The following is a 13,904-nucleotide window of genomic DNA, read 5'->3' as shown; positions in this document are numbered from 1 at the left end:
AAGGGAAAGAGAGACAGGGAGAGAGGGAGAGAGGAAGAAAGAGACAGAGAGGGAGAGAGGAGAGAGGGACACATAGAGGGAGAGAGGGGAGAGGGAGAGAGAGGAGGAAGGAGAGAGTTGAGGGGTATGAGAGAGGGGGAGACTCGAGGAGTCAGGGGTGGGATTTCCTATTCTGCTCTGCCTGTGCCAGGCTTGAATACTCTCTAATCTCAGTAATTGGGGTAGAGGGTCCTGGGGTCTCCAGACAGCTGCCAGATCTTTGTGGTCAGAGCAGATTGATTTGACAGGGGGTCAGGGGGGCAGGGGTATCACAGTGACTGAGTGGTTCCCTCTGGTTTCTGTCTGGTTCTGTCTGACTGCTGGCCTTCTGGCCTGGCCTCTGGTCTGGACGGAGGGACGGGGTCTTACAGGTCACAGGGGCACTGAGGCGGCTGGCGACGGCTGAAGGGGACAGAGGAAACACAGACGGCCATACACACACTTTCTTTTTCTTCTGGGCCTTGTTCAAATGGTGCCGTTTCAGACACAGCCTCTGTGATTTATGGTGATTCGCTAACACCTATGGACGCATTTAGTCTATCACTCAATTATCACATTTCACTCGTACTCAGACACAGTGGCTCTGGCTTTGACCACTCACTCAGTCACTCACTGGCAGCATGCTTGTTTATGTGCTTTGATACTGTGCCCCCGTTGATCATTTTCACTCTCCCTGGCCTGTACGGTCTTTTGATGCACCATCAACAACGAGGAAATAATGTTATCAAAAAGAAGAGCTGTCTTTAAGAGGTGAACAGCTGAGTATATATGCGCAAGATAATTGAGGTGTTTGTTTCATGAAGTGAAAGAAGGTTAAACTTCTCTTTTTCACTGCTCTGTGTACAGCTCTGGCTCTTCTCTTTTCTTCACCCTCCTGCCCTGTAACGGTCCTGACCTGTTTTATGTTGTTTTTGTATGTGTTTATGGTCAGGGCGTGTGTTTTGGGTGGGCAGTCTATGTTTTGTATTTCTAGGTTGGTTTTTGTGTTCGGCCTGGTATGATTCTCAATTAGAGACAGGTGTGTATCGTTTGTCTCTAATTGAGAGTCATACTAAGGCAGCCAGGGTTTCACTGGGGTTTTGTGGGTGTTTGTTCCTGTGTCCGCACATGGACGGTTGAAGGTTAGTCACGTTTGTTGTTTTGTAGTGTCTTGTTTGCTGTTGTCATTAAAAGATGGCTTATTTCCCTCAATCCGCATCTTGGTCCTATCCATGCTCCTTCTCGTCTAAGGGGGAGAACAACATTGACTGCCTTTACATGCCCTCCCTGGCTGTCATGTCTTTATTGGCATGTCCATGTGGTGCCTTGTGGAATTCACACGTGTGCTGTAACATGGGAAGGCCCTTAAGGCTTGTGTAAATACTCACTTATGTTGCGTGGAGGGTGTAAGGGAAGGGGTGAAGAGGAACAGCATCTGTTATAGCAGCTGTCCTCAGAGGGTTGTGTCCCAATTGGCACCCTATTCTGTATGTAGTGCACTATTTTTGACCAGGGCCCATTGTGCCCTGGTCCGAAATAGCGTACTTCATAGAAAATAGGGTGCCATTTGGGATATAGTCAGCCTCTCTCTACGGGGAGTTAGTCAACACAACCACAGCGTTTCTAAAGACACCGGTCATCGCTCCTCCATATATTCATATGTATATATTCTTATTTCATCCCTTTACTTAGATTTGTGTGTATTAGGTAGTTGTTGTGGGATTGTTAGATTACTTGTTCGATGTTACTGCCCTGTCGGAACTAGAAGCACTTCGCTACACTCGCAATAACATCTGCTAACCATGTGTATGTGACCAATACAATTTGATTTGATTCGCCGCTTTTAGAAGGACTGTTTTGTTTCACTGGTAGTTGAACCATAGGCTAGGCTCCTTTCCTAATGTGATGGATGGTATACTTCTCTTAGACTAGCTCTTTATGTCTTCTTTCAATATATATATCGGGCCTAAACAGTATCTTCATGTTTCCTATAATGTAATATATCAAGTTTGAATAATGTGTGGGAAATAATTGACAATAGCTAGAATTGGGAGATTAAATAAAGAAAACACTCATAGGAAGTTATAGCAGTTCAGTTCAGAAGTTATATATATATAGTATTAAAATGTATTATCCATTTTTCCCCTGCTCATTCATTGGTCACGTTTCAACTTTCACGTCACTGCCCCTGAACCAAGTAGAAAATCACAAAAACGAATTTGACCAATAGGGCACTTGTCAAGGGATGCGGAGGAACCAGTGGGGAGAACGCGAAAGACACTCAACAGTCGTAACTATTCTATGGGGCGTATCGTTTACATCGCATTCCTCATTCCTTTACATCATTTTAAAGCTGAAGAAGGCACCGAATGCATGCTACATGAGTGGATACACCATAACACTTTACCCGGAACGGAGTTTGTATTTCTGAAAGGTAAAACGACGAAAACGTCTCTTCTTGCTGCTTCATTTGTGAGTGCGGCACAAAGCAATGGGACGCAGAAGTTGAAGAGTTCTCGTGAAGCCGCTACTGTTGTGAAGATAAGTGGAGAGTTAATTTGTGCCTTTTAACTTTTATTGTGAGTGTATCAAGTGACAATCTAACAAATTGCAAGCGATGTGCGGTTTTCACACCTTGGGCGTATCACGGCAAATCATTTGCTGAACCTCGTTCATTCTCCAGTGGAGCCGCCTGAATGCGAGGGAATGGATTTGCTTGACTATTTTTTGACATATATTTAATGTAGATACCGCTACACAAATCCATATGTTGAAGTCTTGTTTGGATCAGTCTACATCGAAATGGCAAGTTTTGCCGGGTTTATGAAGTGGACTGGGAGATCAACATTGTATTTATGCTGCGCGTTTGTCCTGTTCGGCTGTCTCTGCATCGCGTCCCCTACTCATGGTCGTCGGCTCATCTGTTGGCAAGCCATCATGAAGTGTCATGGAGAGTCTGAGTGCCACTACGCATATGACCAATACCTTTACGCCTGTGCGCCTGTTATCAACGGGGATAGGAAGAAGTGTCCCAGCCACTGCATCTCGTCCCTTATCCAGCTGAATCTAACCGAGACCGGCCCGTCTCTGGAGGACTGTGACTGCGCCTCGGACCCCGTCTGCCGGAGCACCAAACGCGCCATAGAGCCGTGCCTGCCTCGGACAAGCAACATGGGCTGCACCGAAGCCCGGCGGCAATGCGAGAGAGACTCCCAATGCAGTTCGGCAATGCGCGACTATTTGTTTCACTGCCGTAAACTTTTCGGAGGGGAGCGATGTTCGGACGACTGCAGGAGGGTGATTGCCAACATGCGCAATATACCCAAAGCACAACAACTTGATACTTGTGTTTGTGATGGCACAGAGAGGACCATATGCGAGTACGTCAAAGTTAGTATGAAAAACTTTTGCTTTGACTCTATGGACAGATACGCGGGCAGCGGGTTTTCTGATTCAGAGGACGACTCTGAAGATGATTATGACGAGATGGAGGATTATATATATGTGGAAAACAAAAGTTTTTCATCCAGATCCGCCTGTCAGGGTGTTGTATGGACTGCCTCTGTGGCCACCATTTTGGTTCTAATGAATCTTATCTGATGGGGCAGCCTACCCCAGTTGATTCAGCTGTTGGGAAAGTTGTTTGAGAAAGAGAGGCCTGTGAAATGTTGACACGGACATAATAGCTCATGAAAGTTGTAACACCAGCACACCTGCTTTAGCATATACGTTTTGTGTACGACGGATTTGATGGTCTTTGCTCTGCTATCTACCTTCATGGGGCTTCTTCTCAACATTCCGTCTGGTCTCTTGTCTCACTCTGTCTCTGTGCTGATATGCTATGGGTCAGTCATTTAGGTAAATACTTTTATATTTCAAATGTATCATTTTTTGGGGTGTGAATCTAAAAGGTTTATAGATGAATTTCCAGACAGCTGTGCACCTCTAGGCTATGTAATATTTGAACCAACCCTTGAATGTTAAACACCTATCTCGTCAGCTATTGCCTATCATCACAAAATAGTCAAAAAAATGTATAGAAGTTTGACACAACATTTTTTTTTTTAATGTGGAGAGACAAGTGACAGAGTACGCTGCTATACCGCTGTTTCGAGACAATAATGAAAACGGCAGGATTTAAAGCGTTCTCTTCGTAGTTACTTCGTCGTAATGTGGAGAGACTAATCAAGGGTTCTTCTTTTCTTATGAGCTAGACAACAGACATGGGCATACGTGTAATTAAGATGCCATTTCAATTCTAGTCAGTGGATAATGCATTTGATGCAAGCACCTGACAATAGTTTGATTGGTTGGTTAGCCTACATTACTAGCCTTAATCACGTCACACACGTTTCCTTAAACTCAGTATCAATGTCAAGTTTTTTCAAAAAGTTTTAAGGGAGATTATTTTTATATGTCAAAATCTGTAAAGTTAAATTGTACAGTTTATTGTATGATATTGATTTTGTTTCCAGAGATATTTGTTTATTACTGCTAAGAAGAGATTTGCACTGTATAGAAATGACGTGAAATGCTTCACGGTGACTGATGTATATTCTGTTGTGTCCACAGAGGTGAAAATATAAGTCTTCTTGCTTAAAGTGACTCTTGATTGTTTCACTCTTCACTCTTCCTTAGGTGGCCGTGTGGGCACTGGGTAGCAGGTTATTTCACCACTATAGGGAAATATAACAATCTAAGTCTTGCTTTAAAGCAGCAATCAGCAGTTGAGACAATAACAATGCATACTCCTCACCTGTTTCGGTAAAAAGCTGAGGGATGGGGCTGGAGAAATGTAAAGACTCTCAAATTCGTAGACGGAGCTATGGACGCAGGGACTGGCCATCCATGATATCAAAATAATAGTTTTAACCATGTTTTGCTACATCCATTTTTGGACTTGTAAATGATGCACCCATTTTGATTCTTGAAGAATATAGCTTATAAATGCCTCATGGGCTTAGTTCTACTGTCAACACCCAATGTTTGTGAACAAAGTAAATGTAAAGAAACACTGTACAGCCTCAAAACATGGTTAAAACTATACATTTGATATCATGGACGATCGCTCCTTGCGTTCGTAGCTCTGTCCGTGAATATGAGAGTGGGCACATTTCTCCAGCCCCATTCTTTCAGCTTTTTACAGAAGCAGTGGACGGGAGTAGGCATTGTTATTGTTTCAACTGGGGATTGACCCTTTAAAGTGCTATATGAGTCTTGATTGTTTCACTCTTCACTGTGCCTTCAGTGACCATATGGGCACTGGGCAGCAGGCTATTTCAGTACCGTGTCTCTCAAGTCTTTTGACAGCTGTACCAATCCTTTCTACTATCACAAAATCCCCTCATTACAAACGATGGGTCGATCTGAGCTACTGAATGTCGCCTAAATCCTAGAGCAAATAAAGCGTCGAGTAAAAGAAAAGCTCTTCGTCGGATCGATATACACTTGACCTTGTAAACATCAATGTTTGCTGAAGGCATAAACTGTTAATGCTGGAAGACTGTTTAAACATAAGGAATAAAGGCCCCCCCATCTCCTGGGGATTGCTGCTCAAATGGAGCCAAGAAGGGCCTCGCCAGTTTATTTATCCTCACCCCGTGTGTTTGTTAGAAGTCTTCACACAGAGAGGAGAGGGGGGGGGGAAAGGAAAGCTGTGTCCGGATGAATGGACACTTAAGTAGCCATTACAAATGCACTCTGATTGGACTGCTGTTGCTGTGTGTGGCGTGTGTTAGCTACCGGCCGTTGCTATGTATGTGTAACAAAGTAGAAGTGTTTTTCTTTCTTAAAACACTTTCGCTTCAACTTCACTATTATTATTTATCATCCTGAACAGAAGTTAAATGGCTGGTTATAGACCCAGGTCTACTTGTAGACGTTTGTAGCCTAACCCACCACCACTAAGGAAACCATTTCATTTGTGTGTCACATTTGTTTTCTCTTTTGGCACCACCGAGAGACAGAAAAAAGAGCGAGGGGACATCATCCTCTCCTTCAACTCTTGTCACAAGAGGGACTTGAGAGCAATGATGGCAGCCATGTTGTTTCTCTCTGGAGGAGGACAAGGGCCGTCCGGCCCAGTGAATGGAGGAGAAGTCGAGTGGCACCACTGTCATGGAAATGTAAAACACACAATGGTGGGAGCGGCACAATGTGCAGGCACTTCATTCACTCGCTTTCTCTCTGACAGCATCTCCTCGGGGAGGATGGGGGGAGCTTGGGGAGAGACAGAGACCGCTACTGCAGATAGGGGATTCTTGGAAGGACTTGAGAAACTTCTATCAACGTTGTATCTCTCTTTCTCTATGTGATGCCTCCAATGCTTAACGTTAGGTGACGATCACTTGGCTTTATTTGAAGGTGTGCTTACAAACTGTTTATACAGGTTAATAGCTATTATTTGTCAGCTATTAAACAATACATTTATAAGGCCTGATGTTTATGATGTATATGAGTAAACGTCTTTATGATCAGACATGTATTAGGTACAGCACACATGAATCAAATATGCTATATAATCAGGTTAACAAACTATTTGATACTGGTTTAAAGGAGTCTGAGAACAGTTTTTACAGCACATGATACATGTTTTATTATTAGTGCTTTATATATGCAGTCTTAGGAACACTTGAGATAGTAGTTTATGATCAGAATTACAATTCCGTGATATGATAGCCTATTACGGCTAACACATTTTAAAGCTGCATAGCAGATACCTAGCTTCATAAACATTTGCCACTGATGCTAACGTAAAACAGTTAGCTGATCTATATAACCACTCAACACTTTGATTCACTTAACATTTTGATTGTTACTGGAGTGCACATTCAAATAGACTGCAGTCCTAAATAGAACCAATGATGTATTGTGCTTCAATTGCTATCGGTTTCCTTCCCACTGAATATAGAAAAGAAAAATATGCAAACTGTGGAAACCCTGCAGCTCTGTCACGGTGATGTGGCGAATGCATTTATGGGCCTTTGTTAGCCGTCACAAAAGAGGGTACTGCCGCTTTAAGAGAGCAGGCCTGGGTTCCAACCATTAATAATTGTAATGCCTCTTTATTGTTGCTGGGGATAATGAAGGAACGAGAGTCATATGGGGCCCCCAAAACCATACTTTCCCCTGAAATGTTTTCAATTAACTTTTGGCACCGGAGGAAAATAAGCAAGTTGTTTTTTTCCCATCATGCTGAAACAGAGGAGAGGCTAGAGCCGGACGGGGGACGGCGCTGCGGGACACAGTACCTCATTAAAGTAGCCTCATCATAACTCAAAGTGCTGTTTTTGCAACCCCCTACTCCTAGTAACCCTGCTACACACACAGACAAACACACACAAGCGCTTGATACTCCTGCATACACACATATGGGCATGTACGCATATACACACACACACACATACACTCAGATGTTCATACGCACACGCAGAAGCAGACTAATAGTCTTACATTAGTGGACATTCCGATCTAGACGCAATTAAGGCGATGAGATGACTTATGGTTGAGATGCTTCTTGGAACAATCATGACTAACATACCCCTGAGCATACTGGCCACATATCCCCCTGTGAAGTCTTCTAGAATGTTCTCTCAGTTGACATAGCATTTGTAGGTGAGGCAAACATACTGTACATATACAAACGGTACATTTAATCTATGTAAACTGGAGTCAGGAAATAAGTATCAGATAAATAAGGTGCATTGCGTGTGTAGCAAAAAGGATCATATTATATGAGATATGTGTTATAAAGTTGTGATATGAGAATAACATTTGCGGCCCCTGAACTATTTTCCATGTTGTTTTCGTAGCATGTGTAGGCTACTCAATGAACTGCCCACAATGGTCAGTAATTAAATTACTCTCTTTCTCTTTTAAGCCTCTGTGAAACTCTTCCCAAAAGTTTTCAAAATTCCAAGCTGCCACATTGATTCTGTCACGTCAAGTCCTTTCGGAGTTCACCGGCCTTTGAAAAAAGGGAAACTGTCTCTAATCCAGTTAGACTTCCTTGTGCCTCATGTGAAGCGAGATGGAGAGAAAAAAAAGAAAAAAGAGTGGGAAAGGTAAGATTTAAGTTGCTCTCAAAGAGAAGGTTGATTTCCTAGTCATGTGTAAACAGTCAGCCTATCTTCGAAACATGCTGATTTGAAATTGAACTTTAAAGTATAAAGCAAGTGTGTAAGGTCTTCTAAATATACTGTACAAACATGCTCCAGTATATTTGTTTAAATGCAAGATCTTAGGGGTAACTTTTCCTCAGTGGTGTAAAAATACTTTAAAGTACTAATTAAGTCGTTTTTTTTTGTTATCTGTACTTTACTGTTTATATTTTTTAATACTTTTACTTTTACTCACTACAATCCTAAATAAAATAAAAATATTTTTACTCCATACATTTTCCCAAACACCCAAAAGGACAGGAAAATGGTCCAATTCACACACTTACCAAGAGAACATCTCTGGTCACTTACCCAAGAGAACATCCCTGGTCATCCCTATTGCCTCTGATCTGATGGATTCACTAAACACAAATGCTTCATTTGTAAATGATGTCTCAGTGTTGGAGCACTGTAAATAAAAAGAAGAAAAAGAAAATGGTGCTGTCTTGCTTGCTTAATATAATGAATTTTAAATCATTTATACTTTTACTTTTGACACTTAAGTATATTTTAGCAATTACATTTACTTTTGATACTTAAGTATATGTAAACCAAATACTTTTAGACTTTTAATCTAGTAGTATTTTACTGGGTCTTTCACTTTTACTTGAGTCATTTTCTATTAAGGCATCTTTACTTTTACTCAAGTATGACAATTTAGTACTTTTTCTACCACTGCTTTTCCTCTTTCATTGACACATATTGTCATGACTGTATTAAACCACGCCACGTCTTGTGGACGGGGTGTCTGCCAGTCGTCTTGACTACTTAAACCTCTCAGGACTGACCAGAGAATAAACAAACTCACCCACAGACAAACTGAGTACGTAAAACCCCACCGCAGCGGCCAACTGAGGTATGTGGAGGCTATAGGGGGGTTAGGGAGGGCGCTGCCTGGTTCACCCTGAGCTTTAGGAGAGGTGAGGGGGGGGGGGGGGGGGTTACAGCGGGGGATGGGCTGATTTATGGTTGTTAAGTGTATGGGGGAAGGGTTGGGAGTTTGAGGAGTGACGGACTGGGGTCTGTAGAGGGAGTGGGGTGGGGGGTGGGGGGGGGGGTTGAATGTTGTTGAGTTCAGACCTCTCTGAATGATGATGCTGACACACAGTTTATGTCCCAAATGGCGCCCTATTGCCTATGTACTGCACTACTTTCACTACATAGGGAATAGGAGAGGGCTCTGGTTAAAAGTAGTGCACTAGATAGGGAATAGAGTGCCATTTTGAACACGGGTAAAGAAGGGGGCTATTCACCCCGGCCAATCAGGTAACTTCTCCTAAGCCAGGGATCTCTGGAACTCTGGATGTTGGGCGCTCAGCGGGGCGCCCTGATTGATTCCTCATTCCTGCCTCTCCCTCCTGCGTACTGGGCCAGAGAAGACGAATAGAGGTACGCAATAGTTTTGAAAGGACCAAGGGGGTGGGGAGTGAAGCGTAGGTTTTGAGTTTGGGCTGGGGGTAGAGTAAGAGGAGGAGGAGGAAGGAACACAAAACGTTGCTGACACAGGGCATAACTTCATTTCCACGGTGCTGGGACAGCTGTGCGCAGTAATCTGCCATGGCGGCGCTCTAAAACATCAATGGCTTCACTGACCCCAGGGGGGGAGACTCCAACTGTGTCCAGCCGTTTAGAGGAGAGGACCAGGGAGTGGAGCCCCTTTCACACCATTCAGGGGATTGTCTTAAAGAAATATACCCCCCTTTACCTCTCTAAGAGGAGAAAGTTTGATAGTATGGGGGTCTGTGTGTTTAGGTCCAAGGAGACAACAATGGGTCATTTTTAAAGCAAACTTAGAATTCATGCCTTAGTTCTATAGCTGTTTGATCAATGAGCTGGGAAACAATCATACACATCCCTACATGGGCGGCAGGTAGCCTGGTGGTTGGAGCGTTGGACTAGTAACCGAAAGGTAGCAAGATCGAATCCCTGAGCTGAGGAGGTAGAAATATCTCGTTCTTCCCCTGAACAAGGCACTGTTCCTAGGCTGTCTTTGCAAATAAGAATTTGTTCTTAACTGACTTGCCTAATTAAATAAAGATAAAATATGCAAGAGTTTTGATCTTGGGAAAATATTTTTGGGAAAGTTAGATGACCTTTATTTATTTTACTTTTAGACATTGTCACCATTCTGTAAGTTGCAAATTGGTGTTTGAAAAATGTACAAACATTAAAATAATCTATTCTAACGTGGAATATGACTTTATACAGCCTATAAGAAACCACATAATTTCCCTCAAGCAGATACATAGGCACCTAAATAGGATTTGAGTGCATGATCATTTTTGTGAAATAATTATTATTGTCTATTTCATTTTGAAGTAAATGACCACGTCCCTACCAATCGTTGAGATACAGATGTCTTGTCATTTGACCTGTTTTCACATTGTGCACTTGCTGTTGCTATACATGTTTTTTTGTGTCGTTATTGAATCAAGAAAGTTTTGCAGTGAAGGTTTTTAATTTCTCCTTCCCTTCAAACTCATGTCATCACTAAACCAACCTCAAACTTTCAGATTGCCAATTATAACATAACCAACATGTTTTAGCATAAAAACAGAATAGGAAAACAACTCCCACAACTATACTCTTCCTTCAAATAATGTTTCAAAGTCGTTTTCCCCTTTTGCGTGCTCGACGATTAACCGATATAAAAAAAACATGAGTAAACAGAGAACTGGGAGAGTCTATCGATGGCGAGAGGTTCATTATTTTGTGTGAACCGTTTTGTTGTAGAGAGCGGCGAGAACAAAACATTTTAACCTAAGATAATGGCTCGAGGCTGGGGTGCTGTCGGCAGTGAATAGGGTCTCTCTAAGCTGAATGGGGGCTCAAAGCTTTACTCTATTATCCTGACATCCTGAGGGCCAGGGGCCACCACCCCTAGCTGCTGTCGACTAGGTATTCATCCATCACACATTCCTCCCTCTCTCTCCCTCCTCTATGCTCTTTCTTTTTGCCATAAAGGGAGGGAGGATCGATGGTGTTATTTTTGAAAAACAAACTGTAGGTCAGACCCTTGAGAGGGGAAGCGATGGAGAGATAGAGAGAGGAAGGGAGAGCCACTGGATATGAGAGATAGATGGCATGGAATTATAAGAGGAAAGAACAATAGAGTTTGGGTGAAGAGAGAGAGAGAGAACAAGGTTGATGACTGATGCCAAAAGTGTATGTGGCTTTTAAGGAGAGAGAGATTCTATTGAAACAAGATAAGCAACTCAGAATATGAGGGTGATAAGACTGTCTCATGCATACCTAACCATTACAGCAATGGAGAAGTGATCACATTGCAAAGCTCGCCTACAAAATCGCATGCCAGTGTTTATAACACATTTAAAACACACACTTTTAAGGTATGCTGCTGGACTGCAGTTAATTTGAGGTATTACTGTGCAACTGTGGCAGCCAGCACTCTCATTGCTTTTGTAAGCAGAATGACACTTCGACACCCCCACATTTTCTCTCACTTGCGCTCTCTCTCTCTCTCTTTCCCTCCCTCCCTCCCCCTTCTTTCTCTATCCCCCCCCCCTTCTCTCCGCTCTCCTCCACTCCACCACTGTTTGTTTAACAAGCTTGGCTCAGGCGCAAGGATCTCCAGTCATGCCTGCAGTGTTGACGGTAAATGACTCAATTTAAATCCGAGAGCAAACAGGCAAATCAAAGCCAGCTGAGCTAGGCAAATATCACAGTTCATCTCAAACCCCTTCTACCCATTGTGAGAGCAGGATCTATGAACATTAGCCCAGTGCTAATAGCTTTGTTCACAGCTCTCCGATGGAAGCAGATACACAAAGTCACAAAATGGGGCAGGACATTTGTGGTTGTTAGCAGAGGCTTTAACAAAAGCAAAATGGTCTTGACAGTGAAGTGCTATGTAGTAACAGGGTTATTACCCTGTGGTTGTTAAAGGAATGTGTTTGTGCGTGTGTGTCTGTGCGTGTGTATGTGTACCATATGTGTGTGTAGGCCATACGCAGCATACGTCTGTGTATCGGTGCTGTCATGACCAGAGGGTGAAAACAATTGCGAGATGCTATCGTTCTGCCTCCTCAACATCCACGGTCACTTTCAATACTTTTGGTTGTGAAACCCCAGATAAATCGCTATTCAGGTTACATCCAGCAGGACACAGAGATCAGCAGGAGAAAACCAGAGAGGATCAGGATCAGGAAAATATTTTTGACCTGGCCTGTCTGGTTCTAGTTTGCTCAATCTAGGAGCACTGCTGTTACCAGTTCAGACTTGTGCCAAATGATAAACATGCCTATGTGAGAGGTAATGCCCAAATATGTTCGTATCGAAAGAAAGCTCTCTTTGTATGCATACTTAATGTTAGCCAAAGATTACTACATACTGCAAACGTAATTTATGAGGTCTTGATATCTCTCTATTAGATATCTTCTTTACCCCCTGTCCATGTTAAGATAAACCATCTTTGAATCTCAAGCACCTTCATTCATCAGTCTCCATGTCCTGTCCAGATCTCAATTCTCGTCCCGTCCCCCCCTCTCTTTCTCTCTCGCTATCTCTCTCGCTATCTCTCTCTGAAGCTTCAGCTCCATCTGTTTCTCATTTCCACTGGCGTAGCTGCTTGGAATGTGGCCATGTTTTTAAAGATGAGTTATTACACCATTAATACATACTTTACACAACAGTATTTGAAGTTGGCCAAAGTGGAAAGACACACAGCAGAACAGCACTGTGTTTTAGATAAGGAACGAGGCTGTTTTGGATGACTTCTTTTAGTATGGTTTAATGGTTTCATGCATATTTGGAAAGGAGGATACATGAAAGATTCCTCGGTTTTGGAAAATTAGTTTGAAATGTTAGTTACTCTTTTTCTGTTTGTGATATCAAGGGGCTGATAAGATTTAATGGCATATTTATTTCTCTAAATGTACTGTGTACGTCCCTCCAGTGCTGTTAGTTACATTTCCTTAGTAGAAAAAAAGAGCATAACTTCTTTATGGAAACTCTAACAATATATTCAACTGCTTATATATATATTTAAATATGAGACTATTATGGTTCTAGATACTGTTTTGTTTCCTGAAGTTAGGACCATAATATTATGAGTGCCAAACCATAATTATAGGTTTTGGTTTATTAATTTGAATGGGATAAAACACATTAGCATTTCAAGATGTTATATGGCTGTTCCCGTCTCCGTTTTCCTAAATGCCCAAGATGATGAGGTTTTGAAAGATATTCATTATGATCAGTAACATACTGTACCTAAGGTCTCTAAGGACCGTATGAATTGTATTAACCACTGTTAGCCACAAGGCGGCCTCCTTTTTTCTTGTTCGATGATCAGTCAAACTAGGCTACTCCAGTTCACAGTCCACCAGTGAACACATTGTTGAGATTACGAAGAATGGATCGTGCATAATGTCATTGGATTATGTTTTGATGCACTTAAGAGGTCCAACTTTACTGGAAAATGTTTCTTTGTAGAACACAACTAGGCCTACTTCATGGGAGTTGATACCATTTTTCCTATCACAAAATTAAATAGGCATTTGTGTGTGTGCGTGAGTGCTTGTGCCTGCGTGCCAACAAGTGTGTAAATGTCACGGCCGATGCCGGAAGAAGACCAAAGCGCAGCGTGGGGAGTGTGCATTACTTTTTATTTGGATAATGTCGCCAACAAAAAACAATACAAAAACGACCGTGACGCTTAAGGGCTATAGTGCCACAAACAAAGACAACTACCCACACCTAAAAGGA

General features: G+C 42.5%; 1 protein-coding gene across 1 annotated transcript; it reads left to right on the top strand.

Moving 5' to 3' along the window:
• The first annotated feature begins 2,255 nt into the window (after window positions 1–2,255).
• On the top strand, window positions 2,256–6,452 carry LOC139543666 (growth arrest-specific protein 1-like). Its single transcript, XM_071349972.1, has one exon. It carries the CDS (start codon window positions 2,821–2,823, stop codon window positions 3,616–3,618), a length of 798 nt encoding a protein of 265 aa, XP_071206073.1. The 5' UTR covers window positions 2,256–2,820; the 3' UTR covers window positions 3,619–6,452.
• The last annotated feature ends 7,452 nt before the right edge of the window (window positions 6,453–13,904 follow it).

Source organism: Salvelinus alpinus, chromosome 18, assembly GCF_045679555.1.
Source record: "Salvelinus alpinus chromosome 18, SLU_Salpinus.1, whole genome shotgun sequence".
Taxonomy (NCBI): domain Eukaryota; kingdom Metazoa; phylum Chordata; class Actinopteri; order Salmoniformes; family Salmonidae; genus Salvelinus; species Salvelinus alpinus.
The sequence above is the reverse complement of the archived record's forward strand: the minus strand, read 5'-3'. Positions and strand labels throughout refer to the sequence as shown.

Coding starts and splice junctions, on each gene's coding strand:
- LOC139543666 (XM_071349972.1), top strand. CDS start 2,821: ATGGCAAGTTTTGCCGGGTTTATGAAGTGGACTGGGAGATCAACATTG.